This window comes from Meles meles, chromosome 12 (assembly GCF_922984935.1).
Source record: "Meles meles chromosome 12, mMelMel3.1 paternal haplotype, whole genome shotgun sequence".
NCBI lineage: Eukaryota > Metazoa > Chordata > Mammalia > Carnivora > Mustelidae > Meles > Meles meles.
In genome coordinates, this window is record NC_060077.1 from 19,099,806 (window position 1) to 19,122,109 (window position 22,304).

At 48.0% G+C, this 22,304-nt stretch overlaps 1 protein-coding gene across 1 annotated transcript; it reads left to right on the top strand.

Moving 5' to 3' along the window:
• Positions 1 to 21,003: 21,003 nt before the first annotated feature.
• Positions 21,004 to 22,064, top strand: LOC123954292 (annexin A5-like). Its single transcript, XM_046025354.1, has one exon. It carries the CDS (start codon positions 21,099 to 21,101, stop codon positions 22,062 to 22,064), a length of 966 nt encoding a protein of 321 aa, XP_045881310.1. The 5' UTR covers positions 21,004 to 21,098.
• The last annotated feature ends 240 nt before the right edge of the window (positions 22,065 to 22,304 follow it).

The window sequence follows — 22,304 nt, forward strand, 5'->3', positions numbered from 1 at the left end:
GAGAACCCAGATTGGGTGGGTCGTGTGGATGGATGATGGCTCAGCATCCAACAGGCCACCAGGAGACGTGGCTGTGGAGGGCGGCAGCTGTCAGAGGACAATCCCAAGGACGCAGGGGGTGGGGAGGGCAGCAGTGGGAGGCACGGAAATGGATGTGTGGGGGCTTCTTTTTGTTTGGTGGGTGAAGCTATTAATATTGGACAGTAAGCAAAATGTAAAATTGAATATTGTGATTATAACTTCAAATGACCTCTGAAAATATAACCAGCTTGTGTTATATCTGTTGGGACAGTTGCTAAAAATCTGGCCAATGGAATACATAAACCTCGCTTCACTTAATTTGCAAAGGAAGACAGCACAGAAAAGAAACAACAAAAACAGAAATAAGTCACGTGTGTCATGAAATCATGAGGTGCCAAGTACTAGTCAGTCTATTCTTGCTAAAAAAAAAAAAATTAAAAAAATAAAAATTATTAACTTGGGGAAATACAGAAACTCAGCAGTATAAAAAGTTTGAAAAAGAAAGCAAAGTTTGAGAAAGGACACAGTGTTAGTATTTGACAAATTCAAAGTGAGAGGCTAGAGAAGAATATGTCTAAGGGATGATTATCAGGAAAACAATGACAACCGCAGAGTGTTACGCCACTGAAGTCATGGGCCCGTCTTGCACACGAACAGAAATACAAATTTCTTGCCGGCTTAGTTCGCGGTTGTGAACAATCCTGAGCTGAGAATGCTTAGACGCTCAGGCCTCTGCTCCGTCCCCATTGCCAGGGACATCCTGGGTAATGGTTAACAAAACAACAGAAATAAATACATAGAAAACAGACATGATTGGAAGGTTTGCCAATAAATGTTCTCACCATGGTGGGTACCACATGACCTCGCCATGGGGTCGGGAGGACGGGCACTAAGCCCTCCACTGGTACTGTTTCTTCTGAGCAGATAAACCAGGTGTGATTAGCCTCCAGACCCTGGATCCTAGGAAAATGTAGTGAAATAATGAGAAAGTGACAAAATGCAGATTTACTGCTCCAGTAGGAGCCAATGGCAATACCCTGCTGAACGCCAAGGAGTACCGGGGACGCAAGGGGGTTGGAGGAAAGCCAGGTAGTTAACCTGCCTGTGGCCCAACATAAAACCATATGAGGTCTCTTCCCTCGCCGGCCACAAAGGCCAAACCCGGGGTTCGAGCACAGAGGAGGATACAATGGTTCTCAGTGGCCCACCTCCCTTTACAAGCCAGGTTCTCCTGGTCTAAGAGAAGTGAGCTCAGCTCTCCAGAACCTTGGCTAATTCAGCTAATAGGAATGCAAACATTGATCTAAACTGAGGCCCTGAGAACGGTCTCTTACATCTTCTTCCCCCCTGGGGGGATGAATGAGAAAAGATTATTCGTGGATTATAATTGCTTAAAATAGGTTATGATGTAAAAATCTAATCCTCTCTCCTCTTCAATAGTAAAGTTCTACAGACAGAGAAATTATGCTTAATGCCAATGTCTTGAAGGTAAAAAGAAAATTCCGTTCTCCCTTTGGGGGAAAAGAAAGGACATCTTTTTAGAGCTGTCAGAATTCACAAGCCGTAATAAATTATTCTTTTTCATTAGTGATTTATTAAGCAGGCTGCTTGGTGTAATGGCAGAAAATTTCTGTTTAATTTTCATAGTATTAGAGGACTCTGATTCCTGATCTGAAATCAAGTTGTTATTAAAAGAAGGGAATGTATTTAACGTCATGCATCAGGGTCTGTTTTTACTAAATTCTTCTAAATGTGCAGTTTAAGTATTTATGGAATGGGGCCATTGTTTGGTTGGAAATGAGACATCAGCCTGTCATCGGGACGGTCTCCGTCAGGTGTCAACAACCCGGGGCTCTTGCACCAGACTAACCAGCACGTAGGTCAACCATAAAACCCTAGAAATGGTTCTGAAAATCCCAAGCCAACGAATCACAGAGCCGAAGAATTCTCATTCTCCCTGGAATTGGGATTTTTTAAATGACACATTGAAATCACTGGTGTAGCGAGATTGGGATAAACGTAGGATGTTTGAAGAAACCTTTGATTATATGCATGAAATTGTAATTATGGGAGCGATGTTTGTGCCCACGGAGGAATTAAAGGAACTCGGTTACCTTTGCACGTGGTCTCACCCGAGCGACCGGTTTTCTTTCTCTCGTTCACCCATCTCGTGTTCAACGAGCATCTACCACACTCCTACTGCGGGATGATTCAGCCCTGGAGGACGTTTTGAAACGCTCTGGGAAGACAGCTAGCTAGAGAAGGTCCGAATGAAATGTTCCAGACAGGTCTGGGAAGCATGGGGGCGGCACCAGGGGCGCTGGGAGGGTCTGGGAGGGCCTCACGGAACAAGCGATCGTAGCTGGGCCTTTCTGGGTTGTGCAAAATTTACCCGAGACAGAAAGTGTCCACGAATGGGGTGCTTACTGCCTGTGGAATGAGATGGAACCGAGTTTTACCGAATGCACAGGGCCGCTGAGTACATAGGTACCGCCCCCCCCCCCCCATCCAGATGACAGAATTTCTAGAGTGTTCACCAGGGGATCATTTTGTCATCAACCTCTAAACTTGCAGACACTGGTCTGGTATAAATTAAGGATGTGATTGGATCCAACTGAGTGACCCTGCAACTTCTGCCCACGTGCTGAATTTCTTCTTTAGGGATTCACCTGGAAATCTGTCGTTCCCTGATTTAGCCAACTGAGGACTTGAGAACATTTCCGGCATCCTTTCTGGGGCTCTGACATGGAAACTTCATACGCAGTGCCTTTCTTAAGAGGTGTAGGTACACAGGTGTCCTTGGGGGAGCACTGGGCCGAGGCCTGAATGAACAGTCGGGGAGGGCAGGGGGACAGAGGTGAAGCAGCAACAAGGGGGGGTCCCCAGGGAGGCACGGCGCCCTATGGAGCGCGGCGGCTGGACACCCCCAGGTCAGACAGAGCTTCGAAGCCCCCCACCCCCCAGGAAGGAGTTCGCCTTTTCTTTTAAGAGAATTAAGGAGGGTTTTAGGCAAGACAGTAACATGACCCTGATTGTAGAAAGATCACACCGGCTGCAGATCCAGGAAGACAGGAGGACAGGCAGGGCAGCAGGGGAGCCTGAGGCTCGGACTGTCCTCCAGATGAGAGAGCGCGGGCTTGAGCGTGACGGGAGCAGACACAAAGCACCATCACCGGTGGTACCAAGTCGGGGCTTGAAACCACAGTCCTGCCGACAGGCTGGGAGGAGGCGCGTTCGTGTGGATGTTTTTCCGTCTACTCCCCGACCAGCGTGATTCATGGGCCACTGACATGCTACCCCATCCCAATTGCCCTGCGCTGGGCCCTCCAAGGCCGCGCCACGGGGCACAGCGCTCCACCTTCAAGAAAACAAACAAACAAACAAACAATTCCTCGCCGAGGTATTCCAGCCCGGCTGGGAGGAGGTGAGGTCGGTGTGAACGAAGCCCACGTCTGTGTGCGGCCGCCAGGGCTCTCCTCACCCGTGGACACCTGGATGCCTTGGACTTGGCGAAGGTGGCCCTCCCCGCAGAGGCTCCAGAGTCATAGTCACCAAACCCAACGATCCAGAAAACCATCGTAGGGCAGGATTTTCTATTTCGGGAGGGGTGGGGGGATGACAGGGGAGAGAAAAGGAGCAGAAACAAAAATAACAAGGCCATTAATCTTTCATTAAGTTAAAGGGATGAAAAGGAATCACTTAGAGTATCATTCTTTACTTGCGCCACAAGTATGTTGCCCCCCGCTGACTTCAAAGGCGCCGAGGAGAAGTTGGTTAATGTTGTTGGCACAGTATCAGGCTGTGGTTTACTTTGCTTAAGTATGATCTTGTTTTCCTTCTCAACAAAGAAAGCGTAAGTGTCGGGCCGTCGTCGACGGGAGGAGGCCCGCAGCCTAAAAGATGCCTTTGTGCTGTGCGTGGAGGCCTTCGGAGCGGGGCCCTGCGGACGAGCGGGGGTCGCAGACCGTTCCAGACCCTGGAGCCACCAGCGCATACGGCCACACTCACAAATACACACAACGCACATGCACAACTCTGCCGTGAAGAGTGTAGACACTTTGTTGTCTACACTCACTACACTCACTACAAAGACACTTTGTTCTTCCTGACCCTCTGCTTTCCGCCTCTGAGGAGTCGGATCTGGTCATCTGGGCTCCCGGTGGCTTTCTAAAGAGGCAGTTTGCAGGAAGATGAGCAAAACGTCCCACTACTTTCCAGGCAGATGGAAGAAGCCAAACGCCTTTCACCTGCTCAGGGGGGCCGATGAGACGGATACAACCGCCTTGCTCCTTGGGAGGCTGTATTTTCCGTGAAGGTGGTGTTGTTTACACTGAAAACAGAGCTGCCTGCTGGTGAGTGGCAGGGTTTTGTGGTTAGGCCCTGGCTGTGTGCTGGCAGCTGTCCCACCTGGCAAGTGCAAATGGCCTGGGGCAGAGGGACATGAAAGTGGGGGTGTTTGGGAAGGTCTGGTGGCCTGCTTGAGGAGGCCTCCGTGGGAAGACCACCAGAGGGCTCCTGCCATATTGGGAGATTGTTCCAATGCCCTTGTTTGGTTTGTTTTCATGACAAAGGCAGGGAGTGGGGGACAAGTTGTTGCCTTTCAAGAAACACACCCTGGACAGGATTCCTTCCATGTAATCCGGGCCTTGCTCCTAGGCACCGTAACAGGTAGGACTGAGTGGGATGTTGGGGCCTGGAGATCAGTGACCCATGGCTCCAGCTTCCCGGGGACCATCTGGGTGCATGGTGTGAATGGTTTCTACAACCATTGGCTTCTGCTTTTCTAGGCACCATCATTCCAGCCCTTGATATTTTGGGGTCAGATTAAACCGGGTTGAGTCCCAGCTCGGCCATGATCTTGAGCTTCTGGTTTCCACTTGGTAAAATGGGTGCTAACTGCCCCCCCAGGGCAAGCGTGGGGGCTCCCAGAGATAGAGCCACGGAAACAGCCGACCCGAGATGGGACTCACTGAATGCTGGCCGCTCACCAGCCCCAATCACAAACGCCTCTTGCATCTGTTGCATGAAGGCAACAGTGACTTTCCAAAAAATATTTACTTTAGAGAAAGGGAGGGGCCGTTATGGCTTCTTTTTTAAAAACCCCATGCACGTCGGCTTAAGTAAGTTTTCATTGCAGCTTCCTTGCATAGAGGATGGAGACCTCCAAGGAGCAGAAGGAAGTTAGGGGGGAAGGGAGGGATGGGTTCCACTGTGGAGGTCAAGGAGCCTAGTAAAAGAGACATTATTTAAATTTAAAGACCAGCTTTCTTAACTTCCAGTTCACTCCTCTCCCTCTCCATTTGGAAACTTCAAGGATTGCTCAAACTCCGTAAAGTGAATCACTCAACTCCCCGCTCCTCCCCTTCTAATCCGGGCACCGTCACCCCACCATCATACGCAGTGTGTGGGGCTACGTGCTCACCCCGACGTCAGCCGGGACAGGCCAGGTTCGCTGAGCTAATCAACGACTCCACAACCAAAGTGACTCAGAAAAAGCAAGGTGTCTCTCGCTCAGGCTCCAACTCCAACGCTGATCTCCACGCATCCTGCCCTGTCTTGTCCCCAGTCGGGTGCAGACTAACAGAGCCACACAGAAAAAGGTGACATGGTGGGTTTCAAAGCCCAGAGTGGTCCCGGAAGTGACCTGCACCCTTTCTGCCCAACACACGTGGGTCTGAATGAGCCCAGTCCCACCCGGCGGTAAGGGTCAGGATGCGTGAACGTGTGTCCAGCACACGGCAGGTCTCCCCCACCCCGAGAGACTCAGAATGCCACCAGTAGGCTAACCACTCCCAAATTTGTCCAAACTCCTTTCTCTGCCTGACCCTCTCCCCTGACTCCGGACTCGCGTATCGCACTGCCGCCTTAGCTCCGCTGTATGGGTATCTGATAAATCAAATCAAATCTGCGAAACCCAAAGCCCTGGATTTTCTCCCCCAATACACTCCTCCCACGACGTTCCCAGTTCAGTTGTTTCTAGTCCTGTCCTTCTGGTTCGCCACTCAGACCCAAACTCCTAGATTCCTTCCTGACCATCCCTTTCTCTAAAACCTGTATCTCAACGGTCGGCAAATCCTACAAACTCTCTCTTCAAAACACCCAGATTCTGACCCTCCCCTGCTCCTGTCCCAGTGCAGGACACCACACATCTGGGCCAGTCTGTCGCAATAGCCCCTAACTGGGCTGCCTAGTTCCTTCCTGGCCACTTCTGTCTCGTGGTCAGCCTGGCAATGAGGTGATCCTTTTAAATGTTGAGTCAAATCAAGCCACCGCTGTGCCCAACCCCCCAGGGGCTTCCCATGTCTATCAGAGTGAAGAGTGTACAGCCTGTGGTGGCCTTTGAGGCCGCCATGCTCTGGCATCCCATTACCTTCCCACTGTCATCTCCGGCCCTCACTTGCCCCTCTGCCTCCTTGCTCCTCCCCGAGCCCCCACGCACGGTCCCTCCCTCCGCCTGCTGTCTCCCCCCCCCCCCGCGGTCGGGGTGCTGCATTGCCACCGAGTTCGGGTGCTGAGAAACATCTGACAAATGAACAAAGAAGCCCATGAGCACACGTCTGGAGACCACCATGTAGCTCTCCCTGCAGCTACGTGTGCCCAAAAGCTAAATGCATGTCCGTGACTGTGTGCAGAAGTGGTACAGGCCATTCCCAGGTCTTCGCCTTCCAAAGGAAGCTGGTAAATGAGGAGCTTGTGAAGCTTCCTTGGCCCAGGGAGAGAAGGTGCCTGTCCAGATGGCAGAGCTCCGTCCCCCAGAGACCACACGGAGGGAGAAATCAGCTCTGTTCTCCAGCCTTGCCCAAGCCCGGCTATCCGTGGCCCCTTGCTCTTGCCCGCACCCTACCCGCCTGAATACAGAGCTGGGGGAGCAGCCCTGGCAGGGTTTGATGACGGTGGCTGATAAAGAACGGGGGTGGGCTAACGGGAAAACGGAAACTTGTCCCAGACGTGACATGTGCCGAGAGATGTTGCACCAAGCACATGCGTTTGGGAGCAATTGAGCAATTCTGGTCTTTATGTCAGCGCTGGGTAAGAAGAGACGATAATTTGAAGTTTTTCAGAAGATGGTTTTTAAGGGTTTCAGCACAAGCTTTCCTTGGCCTAATTTTGCTGACTGGCCTCAGGTTTTGCATGAGAAAAGCTTTTGGAACACGGAACAAAGGAAACGTGTGCCTTGATCCCTCAGATTTCTGTATTTGCAAATTTCCCCGCATCCCCCATGTCCCCCACCACCCGTCCCCCACCACCCGCCACCCGCCCCAGCTCACGTTGCTAGCTTTAGATGTCTGTCATCTTCACCAATTTTTAGGACAGGAAAGGGATTGAAAATCCTGTGGATCTGGATTTCCCAGTCTGGCCCCTGTACTGGGAACTATCATCGTCCCCATTACAGAGGAAGGAGTGCTTTGAAACGGTCTCCTTGGAGAGCCCACTCCGGGGAACACGAGCCCTCGCCCTCCCTGACTGCAGAAGGCACAGGGATAGAGGAGTGATGCTGCCTTCAAGCACACGGGAGGCGGAGGGAGCCTTGAGAAGCACGTAATCAAAGGAAAATGATCCACTATTTCAAACAGAATCCTGTCTCATATGTTTCTGCTCCATTACAATAGGGTAAGTTAGACCTAGTCTTACCGGGGCTGCTATCTTAGATGTGGGACTCTCTAAGTGCTTAAAATGTCCTATTTTATTACATACACAAAGGAGCTCTTTAGTACAGCTCCTGTCCGTGACATGGGAAGTCATATCTCAATTTTCTGTTTCAACGAAAACCACTCTAACCTGGAAAGCTATCCCTCAACTGAAGAATTTATCCAACCAGCGCTCCCCACAGGTGAACAGGCCACATGCTTTGTCCTTTATCAAAGGGACACTTACCATTCGTGGACCAAATCACCCACAGAATTTCCCTGTCTCGTGTGAGTTGCGGCGGTTTACGGTTTTTTAATGTCTGAAAAAAATTTTTTTTTTGGTCCAAACGTAAAGCTATGAAATGCTTTCTCTAAAATTAAAGAGTTAAGTCCTTGGTGATTATGCATTTTCCCCCTCTGTGTTAAGTTGGGAATCAATTCGACTGATGAATGGTTTTAGGAAGTAAAGTCTCAAGGATGAGATTCCTTTTGGACCATTTATCAATGAACACAGCATCACAAAGTCTCATCCTCTCCGTAAGAACAAATCAGAAACCCAAAGTCCATGACCCAAGACAGGTTTTGCAAATCCAAGACCAAGTTTGTTAGACGCATGGCATTTTCATCCTTACACGTGTCTAGTTTTATGCCCATGCTCTGAAGAGTGTGGCTTCTGTGGTTCTCAGCTCTATCAACACCCAAAGCGCAGCTGACCGGCCGTACAAAAAGGCTGTGGACCTTCCATTTTTTTCAAATTCATTCAACAAATGCTTAGTGACGTCTAGTATGGGCTCCAATGAAATGGTCTACGGTCTCAAGAACCTCATCAAATGGGACATGCAAATGCATGAACAGGTGTGTGAGGGTTCTGTATTAAATTCTTTTTATTGGGGAAAGCATAGGGCATCATGGAAGTGTATGTAAGGGCACATTGGTTAGGATGTTAGGAAGACTGACCCCAGGACTGATGTCTAAACTGATTCCTGAATGATTCAAACCAAAGTCATTCCTGAATGACTCAAAGCCATCTTATGGCTCCTGATGGAGGACACAACGGAAGCACAAGAGAGAAGAGGAAATTCCGGGGACTGGGAGGTTCGGTATGGCTGGAGTGCCGAGTGTGAGTGCCTGGGAGCCAGAAGTGGCGTTAGAGAGGCAGCAGGGACAGACAGTAAAGAGCTGAAGGTAGTCTGAAGTAGAGCGATGGCTGTGAAGGGGGGGAGTAGGCTGGACGGGGGGTGATCTGGGTCGATGAACAGACAGAATTGGGTGTGTAGGTGGGGAGAGAGGTAGGGGAAGAATGGAGGGGGACTCACAGGCTTCTGGATAGACCGAGACAGGGGATAAAGCTGGCAGGGCTCCACCTTGGTCTTGCTGGCCAAGAGATGCGAGAGAAAAGATACTCCGCTGCTCCCACGACCCTGCAGCTCAGACCCAGAAGAGTCCGGGAGTTCATCCTTGGTGAATGGACAGTGTCTGATGCGATGGCTGGAGACGAGGTTGCTCTCTTTGCTGGCGTGAGCCCAGATGAGGTCACTCTGGCACCCCGTCGTCACTCAAAGGCTGACGGTTGATGGAAATGCTGGAGGACTCTGAGAGTGGGACCTGAAACAAGAGGAACGTGAGGGATCCGTGGTGATGACAAAGACGGGTCAGCCAGAGAAACCGGGAAGGCGTGGCCAGAGGATGGTCAGAGGGAGACTGGGAGCGAAGGGACAGTAACCAGAATCTGGGATGGTGTAGGAGCAGAGCACCTGAAAGGGAGGAAGGGGTCAGGAAGGACGGGGACAGAGACCGTGCTCGGGGAGAAGTAGCGGGAAGAGTGGCCGAGGTGGGAGCCAGAGTACAAAGCAGGAGCCGCGGGAGAGAGAGAGGGGGGATGCAGGAGGGCAAGAGAGTGTCCCCCCACCAAGGGAGCCCCCACCGCAGCTGCGTGGGGTCCTATGGTTTGGCTTCATTCTGTCTTAAGAAGGGAGGGGGACTCTTTCAACTGACGTCTGCAGAATTCCTCAGGACAAGCGTATGTCACACACACGGGTGTACTCTTCCCTGCATTTTGGGGGTATAGTCCCTCTGCAGAGCCCCCTTCCTGGACTCACAGCACCCTCCACGTGGAAACCCTTCTTTGCTCGTCCAGATCAGGTTACGAGAACCTACCCAGGATTATCTGTCGGTGAAGACATTAATGTGCTCACCCCGCTCCCTGTGCTGTGGCTCAGGGAGCTGTGGCTCGTTTTTTAATGCTGTTTTGTTAGAAATAACTCGTAGTCCACTCCTTATTAAAACCGTAGAAAACAGGTTTTGTAAGAAACCTTCGAAGCGGATCTTCTCGGACCTGTTCCTGTCCATCCCTCTTGCATGCCCATCAAGCAGTCCCTCCGTCTCTCCATGGAAAGCTCCAGTACTAGGTATTCACAATTCCCAGAAGCAGCCTGGTCTGGCTCAGAGCACTCCTGGCTTCCAGAAAGTTCTCCATTATGCGGAGTTCAAATTGATCTCCCCGTTGCTTTCGTCTGCTTGGGAATTATGAGTGGGAATTCCGAAGTCGGGCTCCATGGGTTCAAATCCCTGCGCTGCCAACAGCAAGTCATGGGGCTTGGGCAAGCCACTTGATGGCAGCTGGCCAAGCCGCTTCAGCTGTAGAATGGGGATGACGATCAGAGCCAGCATCATGGGGGGTCTAGGTCATGCATGCAAGGGGTCTAGAACTGAGCTCCTTAAATGTTAGCCAGACCCTACATGCCCTGTTTTACTCCATGGATGAATGCAGAAAAACTAAAAGGGGAACTCTAAGTCTGAACGTATCTAGCGTTTGAACTCTTGCAAGGAGGCTGATGTCGACCCTGCGTGATGATCTCCTGGATGCCGTGAGCTTCTCCGCAGCCTCTCGACTGACAGGGCTCTCCACGCCTTCCCTGTCTTGCTTACTTTCCCTTGTGCATGAGCTTATTTACAGCCCCCCAACCTGGTTTATTTAAGCCGCTCATGTCAGAGTATGGTGCCTGGAATGGGAGTGACTATCGTAGCATGACGTGCTTTGAGCAGAATGGACGGAGCAGACCACTTCTTGCTTTTTTTCCACTGAAGCCCTGAGCAGGCCATTGGAGATGCCTTGGCTTTGTTGTCGTTAGTGGTCACAGTGTGCTTGCCCGAGGCGGATCACGTCCAGGAAAGCTGGAAGCCTCGCACATGCACTTCTGCTCTCCACAGTGGGCCGTGGATTGGGGGCAGAGCCCTGAAGTCAGATCCCAGCTCTGTCCTGCCGGCTGTGGAACAGTGAGTGCGCCCTCTGAGGCTCAGTCTCCTCATCTGTGAGACAGTGTTAACTACGCCTGCCTCACGGCGGCCGCTAAGATGGGAAAGCGAGACACCCGGAAATAACTGGGAGCGTGCCCAAAGTGAACGCCCACGGTCACCCGTGTCCTTATTACATTTTCTATCCCAGGTGCAGGATGCAGCCCAGTTCCGCTGTAATTCATGTTTCAAAGACACAAATTGATTCCAACGTGCTTGATGTATTAGGGGACGATGTGAACGTAAGGCAAAATTTTCCTGTTGGCTCAGGGGTGATTTCATCGTTGAGAAATGCTAAGTGAATGCAGAGTACAGCACCCGGTGAACCCAGCGCCAAGGATACACAGTACTATGGCACCTCAAACACCAGCCAGCTCTCAAGGTTCCACGAGGCACCCCGGATACACCAGCTGACACACTGTGCTTCTGACCTCACTAACATCTCACACCACTCCACAGCAACCCGCCAGCTACCATCCTTCCCACGCCACTGCCTCAAGCAAACGTTGACCTTTCTGCAGGGAAACGGCCCCAGTCGTGGCAGGACTGATTTATTTCTTACCCACCTAACATGTGGAAAACCACACTGGCATTTCTATTAGGTTCCTACTTTTTTTTTTTTTTAATTTGTAAGTGTCACTGATGAAGTTTCTGGGTGTGAGGCCCGAACCCCTTCTGTCTCATAAGCGGTGTGAATTTTATTTTGGGATTTTGCCCAGCACGGTGATTTTTAGACACGCATAGGTCACAGCATAGCAGAAGGGATTGTAATGATCTCTGATAAGTGTTCTAGACTCTCGGGGTGTTCTGATCATGATTCTGTTACACAGAATAGTTGATATTTCTAACCTTCACGTCATGCACAAATTGCATGACGATATAATATTAAAAACCTGCACATCGTCAAGGGGCCAGGCTATATTCTAGAACACAGCCTACAGAATGAAGCATTTTCAGGGTGATAATGAGGCTTAATAATAATGTTATCAACTTAATAAGCGATTTTCTGCATTCGCTTCAGGAGGAAAAGACTTTTTCCTCCACTTGTTGAAATCCTTAAGAACCACGGGGCCATGGTCGTTGGACGGTACATAAGGAATTCCTTGGTGCCTTCTCCTTACTCAAGAGACAAGCTAGCGTGGCCCTGGGGATTTTCAGTTTTGCAAACTTGGAAAATCAGGTTTCAGGTTTTCCCGGCTCCCAGGTTATGGCTGTTCTCACGACACCGGCCTGAGTCCCAGGTTACAGTCGTCGAACTTCATGCCTGTGTAATAATAACACAGCAGCTCATCCCAAGCCAGACGTCCCTTACCGCAGGATAGTTTTGTACAACACACAGCTGTTTGGGAGAAGATTTCCAAAGGGCCAGATGCCAAGAGGCAACTGCCCGGGGCAGCCAGGACCTGTCATCCCATCCCGGGGTGTGCTGCCCCCAAAGGGGCTTTGTGCTAGATGGAGGGCAAACGCAGCCTCAATATCTCACACCCGTAAAAGGAGATGAAGGGAGCCCAGGTGGGGCAGTCTGTTAAGCATAAGACTCTTGGTTTCAGCTCAGATCTTGATCCCAGGGTTGGGCTCCATGCTTAGTGGGGAGGCTGCTTGGGATTCTCTCCCCTCTCCCTCTGACCCTCTCCCTATTCATGCTCTCACTCTACTAATAATAATTTTAAAAAAAGAGGGGCGCCTGGGTGGCTCAGTGGTTTAAACCTCTGCCTTCGGCTCAGGTCATGATCTCAGGGTCCTGGGATCGAGCCCCGCATCGGGCTCTCTGCTCAGTGGGGAGCCTGTTTCTCCCTCTCTCTCTGCCTGCCTCTCTGCCTACTTGTGGCCTCTCTGCCTACTTGTGACCTCTCTCTCTGTCAAATAAAATAAATAAAATATTTAAAAAAAAAAAAAGAAAAAAGAAGGAAGACAAACCCAGCTCCTTCCAAGTAAGCCTCTCTGCTCCCAATTCCCTTCATTCCTGTCATTCCCCTCCCTTCCCTGTAAAATGGGGTTGGGAGGGGAATGACTTTAGGGCTTTTGAAGCCCCCAAAACCCTTCATTTGCCAGTGGGATAAAAAGTACACGTGCTCTCCTGGTATTTCTTATAATGACAAAATCAGACCAGGAACACCTCCCTCAGTCACTCCGTATAAACAGTGTTTCGATTGTACTAGAACAATTCTGGCTAATCCCGTGTTTATGCCAGCAGAGTGGATTCATCCATCATGCGGTGCATAATCGTTGAACTTGTAAGGAGCCTCCACATATGTTTTCATGTATCTATTCATGTACGTGTTTATTAATTAACTAATTTCCGCCTCCACTTATTTATGTCCGTGGAAGCTCCTGGCTTGGCTCATTCATTCACCCGTTGGTTTGTTTGATGGCCTAGAAGAGCTACTGCGTGGCCAGGGCCCACAGTGCAGAAGGTATTAGAGGGCGTGCAGCAAAAAACAGATTCTCCCCTCTCCCCCGCTCCCACCTCACCTGGGAGAGGCATCCATGTCGTGCCAAATGAGAACGTGTGTCTGTTTCCTGCGCAGCCCGTGCGCCGGTAACTCTGTGCGCAGCGCCGACTTCACCGTTTTCCAGTGCTTCTCTGCTGCGATGTTTCTGCCTCCCAGGCACAGAGGGCGGGGACTGGGGACATTTTTGGTTATCACAGCTGGAGCTGGGCTGTTTCTGGCCGCTTCAGCGCATCCCAGAGACCCGCCCGATCCAAATGTCCCTAGCGCAGAGGCGAAGACGGTCAAGATTTTATTGTCATCGTTTTACTTCTTAAGCTACTCTGACTACCACAGAATGGGGTCTCTGGTTTGTGTTTTGGATCCGCAGCTCCTGGCAGAGAGCAGGGCCATCCCAGGAAGTACGCTTTGGATGCATCGATGACTTCATGAAGGGTGGGAGACGTTTGAGATGCGTAAAATGAAAGGGGAGGTACTGTGAGCTCCTTCTTCTCCAAATCTGAAATTTCCAGCCATTTTCTACAGCACACATCAGCATTCGACCCAAGAGCCCCAGAGGAGGCACAGCACTAGAAGGCTGGAGACAGCCGCTGGAGAAGCCCGCTGCCTGGACGAGGTCCCCGGCCCTTCACCTGTCCTCATTTACAAAGACAAGTTATTAAAATAAACAGAAAGCTCTCCTGGTTTTTTTCAACGATGAGGCCAGCCACCCTCCATAAAAGGCATTAGAACCCACATCAGTGAGAGGGTTAGAAGGTGTTTCAAGTTCATCAAAAGGCATGAAAAGGAGGGCATTCTTTGTATCTGTGCTTTCAGGAAGTTTTCGGGATTGATCGTTAATTGAAATCAGAGCCGCTCACAAAGCAAACCCCCGTTATGGAACGCAGTGCATAGAGCAAACCTAGAGATGACCTCTACCATCAGAGGCTGGACCGAGATATTATTTTTATGGGGAAAATGGATCTCTTTAATCAGCTTTAAAAAAACATTGTGAACCGTCACTTCTCTTATTTAAAAGTTTGACTTTACTTTCATCAATTTATAATCAGAGTTCCTCTGGTATGTTTGATTCCTGACAAACAAGGATAAAAGTCTTGTGCCCCCATTGCTAATGAGATGATAAAACAGCAGGGATCAAGTTTTTAATTACTACAGGCGAGGCACTGGAGAGGTACGGATGATATTTTCCATTGCATGTCTAAGTTGTAACTTCAGGCTTATGACAGACCTGCTGAGCTCCACTGTCTTTGATGATCACTCATTTTTCTCTCCTGAGAACACACAAAAATTTCTGAGCTGGGGTCCTGGGGGGCTGGCAATTATTGGCGTAACCTGGTGCAGGTTCCCTCTCTAACGATTATGCTCGGTAAGGACCCCGTTTCTGCCGTATCCCAAAAGGGAAATTGGACACTAGAAATGCCTGTGAACTTTCCCACTCAAATGACACCCATTCTCCCTCTACCAGCGTGGGCTTTCCATTAATAATAAAATGCTTAATTGAATTGGGAGATTTCTAATATAGACTTTTTCATTCCTCTTCAAAGTCAGGCTTGAAATTTTTTCAAAAACCTTATTTTTATACACTTTTGTAGACACGTATTATACTTTGCACGCCGTGCTATTTAAACATTTCTAACAATATTCTTTTGGTTACCGCAGACAGTGGATAATTGGGATTTTTAAAGGTGTCGTTTTGGGTCAAGTGTGTGAAACGTAAAGGTTGCACACTCCTCGCTTTGAATGCAATGGAAGTGGGGAGTGGTTTCCATTAATTCTTGTTTTCACAAGACACACGCACACACACACACACACACACACACACACACACACACACCCTCACGGGATGGTCAGAGTACTCAACAAATATGCCTTAATCCACCATCCGTTTTTAGCATTAAAGACCAGAGCACAGAATTAATCCGACATCTGGACAATCACCAACCCAACAAGAATCCAACCAACTAGGTTATCAACCATCTACCCAACTCATCAAACAATGAATCTTTGATCATTCAGGTAATTCCTAAATTATGAAATAGTGATGAGTATCAGAATTACAAGCATTGACTCAATCTACCGCGTAGTTTAAATTTCTAAGATTTTGGATCATACACACAAAAAGGCATCCTTATCTACTACATTGGGAAAAGCTCACTAGCGAAAGAGATTGACAAATGTTATTTATTTCATAAATAATAATATTAATTATTTATTATAATTATAATTAATTATATATTAATAATATTTGTTATTAAATAGTAATAATCTACAAATTATGTTTTGTTATTATTACAAATAATAAACATAAATGGACCTTTTTTTGGTCCACCCACCTCTCAAAGAACCTAAATGTGCCATAGCCTCTGGGAATTTCTAGCGTTATCAGAACAACTTTTATCATTTCTGTGAAACGCGAAGACTGATACTTGCAACATCTTTTCTTCTTGAAGGGAAGTTAAAAATGTTCTTTTTTAAGAGAGAGCGAGTGCGGGGAGGGGCAGAGGGAGAGGGAGAGGGAATCTCAAGCAGGCGTCAAGCACAGAGCCCGACACAAGGCTCGATCCCACAGCCCTGAGATCATGACCTGAACCGACATCAAGAGTTGGATGCTCAACCCACCGAGGCACCCTGCTTTCCCTAAAAATGTTTTAATTGCATAACTTATACATAACACAAAATTCCTGCTGCTTGGATTAGTCAGAATCAACCAGTTGCTGCAAAGAGTAGCGCAGAAGCTCAGTGACTGAACACAGCAGATCTTTGTTTCCATTCAGGGAAGTACACATGGACCAGCCAGGTTGGGTGCAGCGCCCAGAGGAATCGTCAGCTCCTTGCATCCGGCAATCCCCCCACCATGTTTCTTTATAGCTACTATAAATAATGCTTTATAGCTGTTGAGAGCTTCATTGATAGCATTTCATTTCATCCTCAGAGTCTTGGGAATTAGAGGAGAAAACTAAGGTTCAAAAATAGTCATTGCCTTATAAGAGGTCACCCACCTACAAACAGCTAGAACCAGAGGCTAGTTTTCTTACCTGTCTTCCCCTGTGATGTCTGCTGGGCACCGTGCTTGCCTTGATTAATAAAGCCCTTGGTCCTTCAGAAGTACTTATTTTAAGGCCATTAGGCTGCAGATAAACAGTATCGTCAGACATGCAATCTCTGGCATGCCATAATTCGAAATGAAATTGACCATAAAATACAACTAATCAAGCAACAGAGATCATTTCATTTTTAATGATGTACTCGTGTACGTAATTTCAAGTCTACAGACTTCAGTAAAATTCAGTATACACAGACCAAAGAAGTACCGCAGCTATCGAAGTGTTTTATCTTCAAGTTTGTTTGCAGATCTTATCCTAGGGAGGGCAGCCATAATTTTAATTGTAGTGTGGATAACCTTTTCATAATTCTAGTGACAGTGTGTCATTAAACCCTATATGCATCTCATGGCAAACCAGAGAACAAGGGGTAGATACTTGGAGGAAAATGATGGTTCAACATAATTATTGGAATACATTCATATGGATGGAGAAAATGGTCAAAATATGAGTTTTTAAAAAATGTTTCCTTCAGAAGTGTATAGATCTGAACACTGTCATTGATTAAACTCAACTATGAGATTTTTAGGGGCAAAACCATTGGTCAAGTAGGGTAGATTTGGGGCAGGTAGGTAGGTAACAGCAGATCGTCAGGGTTAGCTGATGGGTTGATGGTTTGAAGCCAGGAATGGACTAGAGAGAGCATAAGGGTTTCTGCCCATTGACTCCAGGAATCGTGGAGATGGATGGATTCCTGCAGCACACCAGACACTGTGCTCAGAATCCCACGCACGTTATCTCAAATCCATACAACAGAAATGCAAGGTAACAGCACATATTTCTTCTCCCTTTTCTGTTAATCAAAGACACACGGAGGAAAAGTAGTAGGTGCGGTCTCATTTATAGTCAGATCCGAGTGATTCTAACATCTGTGTCGGAATTATAGCCATTTACAACACGGCTCTCACCAGGAGAGACAAGCTGCCGGGTCTCTGCTCCAGAGTGGCCGTGTGTCCCAGCCGGTGTGGAAAATGCTGCCGGGCTGCTGGGTTCTCCTACCACTTACCCAGGGTGTTTGTTTGCCTGGTTGTAAAGTGGGCTTGATAATGGCACCTGGCTCGCTGTGTGGATTATGCAGGAGGTGCTAGGTGCTAATATTATCCCTTTCAGCGCCCCGAGATCATGGGTAGATCAGGAGTCAAAGCACCAATGCCGACTACCACACTGGCATGGGAAATCTGAGGACATGTGCATCTTCGACGTCACCTACTGGCCCTCATCTCAGCAAAGGGAGCGTCCTCAGCCTCCCTCTAAAGAAAAATCGATGCCACCGCTTACAAACATTCCATTCCTTTAGAGAGTCAGAGATGACCCGGGTCCACCCATGACTTCAGAAAGGAAACGAGAGACAAACGGAGGTCATGGGGGGACTTGGGTCATCTCTGACTCTCTAAAGGAATGGATTTGGATAGAGGCTCTCCTTGTCCACACTTAGTGTTGAGACACCCACCATGGGTGCCTTCTACCCTTTGTGCCTTTGATCCCCACAGTAGGGGTTCAGACAGGAGTGAACTGGGGACAGAGTTCCTGAACTTGTTGAATTTGGGGTGCAGGTGAGAATTGTGTCCTTGATGTTTCCACTCCCCAGCACCAACTTTATAAAGGTTGCTGACTGGTCCTGGGGTGCAAAGTCCCCTCCTCCATGATATGTCTCCGTCCTCTGCATCTAAGTGGATGAGGCTATGACCCAAGACTCATGCATGAAGACATTTCTGATCCAGGATGCCATCCATTTAAAAATGTTAAAAAATGGGGGCACCTGGGTGGCTCAGTGGGTTAAAGCCTCTGCTTTCAGTTCAGGTCATGATCCCGGAGTCCCCGGATGGAGCCCCAAATTGGGCTCTCTGCTCAGCGGGGAGTCTGCTTCCTCCTCTCTCTCTCTTTCTCTCTGCCTGCCTCTCTGCTTACTTGTGATCTGTCTGTCAAATGAAAGGATAAAATCTTTTTTAAAAATGTTAAAAAAAATTGGGGCCCCTGGGTGGCTCAGTGGGTTAAAGCCTCTGCCTTCAGCTCAGGTTGTGATCCCAGGGTCCTGGGATCGAGCCCCACATTGGGCTTTCTGCTCAGCGGGGAGCCTGCTTCCCTTCCTCTCTCTCTGCCTACCTGTGATCTCGGTCTTTCAAATAAATAAATAAAATCTTTTAAAAAATGTTAAAAATGTATAGATCTTCATGAAATACAATCTATGAAATTAAATGTATCCATGAGCTTCTTAGTATATAAAAAATGACTATACCTGATTACTTTTTAAATTCCTTTCTATAATCTCTAAGGCTATAAGGATAACAGGAAAACATCTTATTTACTGATTTCTTTTGTAATACAAAGTTGGTTAAATGGGATCTCCCAACAGTCAAATTTGTACTTATCATCTGCGGTGTGATGGCTAATGTCAGGAGTCAGTTTTGACTGGGCTAAGGGATGCCCAGGTGGTTAAGTGTGACTATGAAGGTGGCTCCAGGAAAAATTTACAGGCAACAGGTAGTTGAGTAGAGAGAGTGGCCCTCACCAACATGGGTGGACACCATCTAATCCTTTGGGATTACAACAAAAGAATAACAGAAGAAGAGGGAAGTTTTGCTTTCTTTTCCTGAGCCAGGATGTCCACATTCAGCCCTAAGACACTAGAGCTCCTGATTCTTGGGTCTTTGAATTCTAGGACTATACCAGCATCCCTTGGTCTCCCAACTCAGGTTCAAGACCTTCAGCCTCAGACTGGAAGGTCCACCATTGGCTCCTGTGGTTCCCAGGCCTTGGCATCAGACTGAATTATGCCCCCAGCCTTCCTGGGTCTCTAGACTCAGATGGCAGATCATGGGATTTCTCAGCCTCTGTAATCACATGAGCCAATTCCTAAAATAAACCTATCATAAGTGAATAAATGATTATCCTATAAGTTCTGTTTCTCTGGAAAATCCTGACTAACACATATAGCTTAGGAACTCCCCAGGCCCAATGCCCTCTATTTGGACAGTGCTAGGTATGACTACTGCCATGAACGCTAGGCACTTTTGCCTTCATGGGCCCTTTCTTCCGTTAAAAGAAAATAGTCACATTTATATTTATGGTTGTGTTGGTATAAAGACTAATATAATACAGGACAGATTACATCCCTTTTTCCCTTCAGATTTTAAAGGAAATTAAATCATTTCTGTGCGGTCCTAACAGTATTGGGGATCTTGTGCCTACTGTGTGAAATGGCTCAGTCCACTCTGTGTCTAGCTCTTAAATATTACATAATGAACATTGACATTGAAAGAATAAGATATTTCAGAATAAGATATTTAGCCATCAAAGGTATAAGTTACTCATATGCCACATGTAATAAAATAACGTTTTTCTAGAGCTTACTAGGTGTCAGACATTGTTCCAACTGCTTTTACATTTGCAAACTCAGTGCTTGGAGCTACTTTATTATGTGGTTACCATCATCATCATCATCATGATCATTCCTGCCACCACCATCATTGCCATCACCATCATCACCATCACCACCATCACCATCATCACCACTATCACCACCACCATTCAACATCACCATCATCATCACCACCATCATCATCATCATCACCATCACCATCATTCAACATCACCACCATCATCACCACCATCATCATCACCATCATCACCATCATCATCACCATCATCGTCATCATCATCATCATCACCATCATCACCATCATCACCATCATCATCATCATCACCATCATTCAACATCACCATCATCATCACCACTATCACCACCACCATTCAACATCACCATCATCATCACCACCATCATCATCACCATTATCACCATCACTATCAACACCATCATCATCACTATCACTTTCATCATCACCACCATCATCACCATCACCACCATCATCATCATCACCACCATCACCACCACCATCATCACCATCACCATCACCATTATCACTACCATCATCACCACCATCACTATCAACACCATCACTATCATCACCATCATCATCACCATTGCCAGCATCATTATCACCATCCTATTCATCATCATCATCATCTTCATCATCATCATCATCATCATCATCATCATCTCTAGTTTATTTTATTTTGTTTATTTGACACAGAGAGACACAGAGAGAGAGGGAACACAAGCAGGGGTAATGGGAGAGGGAGAAGCAGGCTTCCTGTGGAGTAGGAAGCCTGACGTGGGTTTTAATCCCAGGACCCCAGGATCATGACTTGAGCCAAAGGCAGATGCTTAACGACTGAGCCACCCAGGTGCCCCATCATCTCTAGTTTACAGAGAGGTTGAGTGACTTGTCCAGGGTCACACACCAAGAAGCAAAAACGGGGGGATTTAAACACAAGCAATATGACCGCAGACCACACTCTGAACCTTCCACACCTCACCACCTCTTGCACGCTCAGTGCTTATTTGAGGCAGCCAAAGTAGACTTACTAGTAATATCTTCCTTCCCTAAAACATGTTACTATTTAACAGAAAAGCATCGAATTTCAAAATAAACAAGAAGAGCGCCGCCGCCCCGCGTTCTGCCGCTCCCTGGGAGGTTTGGTGCACTTAGGTCCCTCTGTCACCCTTGGTTTTGCATCACCTTCTCCTGACCTGAGCAGTCGCCATGGCGCAGGTTCTTAGAGGCACCGTGGCTGCCTTCCCCGGATTTGATGAGCGGGCTGACGCGGAAACTCTTCGGAAGGCCATGAAAGGCCTGGGCACTGATGAGGACAGCATCCTGACTCTGTTGACCTCCCGAAGTAATGCTCAGCGCCAGGAAATCACCGTGGCTTTTAAAACTCTATTTGGCAGGGACCTTCTGGATGACCTGAAATCAGAACTGACTGCGAAATTTGAAAAATTAATCGTGGCTCTGATGAAACCTTCTCGGCTTTATGATGCCTATGAACTGAAGCATGCTCTGAAGGGAGCTGGGACAGATGAAAAAGTACTGACGGAAATTATTGCTTCAAGGACACCTGAAGAGCTGAGAGCCATAAAACAAGTTTATGAAGAAGAGTACGGCTCAAGCCTGGAAGACGATGTGGTGGGGGACACGTCAGTGTACTACCAGAGGATGTTGGTGGTTCTCCTTCAGGCGAATAGAGACCCTGATGCTGGAATTGATGAAGCACAGGTTGAACAAGATGCCCAGGCTTTGTTTCAGGCTGGAGAACTGAAATGGGGGACAGATGAAGAAAAGTTTATCACCATCTTTGGGACACGAAGTGTATCTCATTTGAGAAGGGTGTTTGATAAATACATGACTATATCAGGATTTCAGATTGAGGAAACCATTGACCGAGAGACTTCTGGTAATTTGGAGCAACTACTCCTTGCTGTTGTGAAATCTATTCGAAGTATACCTGCCTACCTTGCAGAAACCCTCTACTATGCCATGAAGGGAGCGGGGACAGATGATCATACCCTTATCAGAGTGGTGGTGTCCAGGAACGAGACTGATTTGTATAACATTAGGAAGGAGTTCAGGAAGAATTTCTCCACCTCTCTTTATTCCATTATTAAGGGTGATACGTCTGGGGACTCTAAGAAGGCCCTCTTGAGGCTCTGTGGAGGAGAGGACGACTGAGGGAACAGCTGCTGGGGGATCCTGCGCGGTGTTGCCTATCCCGCCGCCAAGACCTTCCTTCACATCTCACTGCACTTCATGTGTGCCCGTGCCTGACGCGTTGCCTTATTCATGCTAGCATGCTAATGACCAAAACATACATGTCACAGAAGAAAAATAGTGGTGCTTCTTGCTGATGCTCAGTAAAGCTCTTTCTCTTCGTCTGTTGTAGTACTGAAGCGTACTTAACGTTACTAAAGT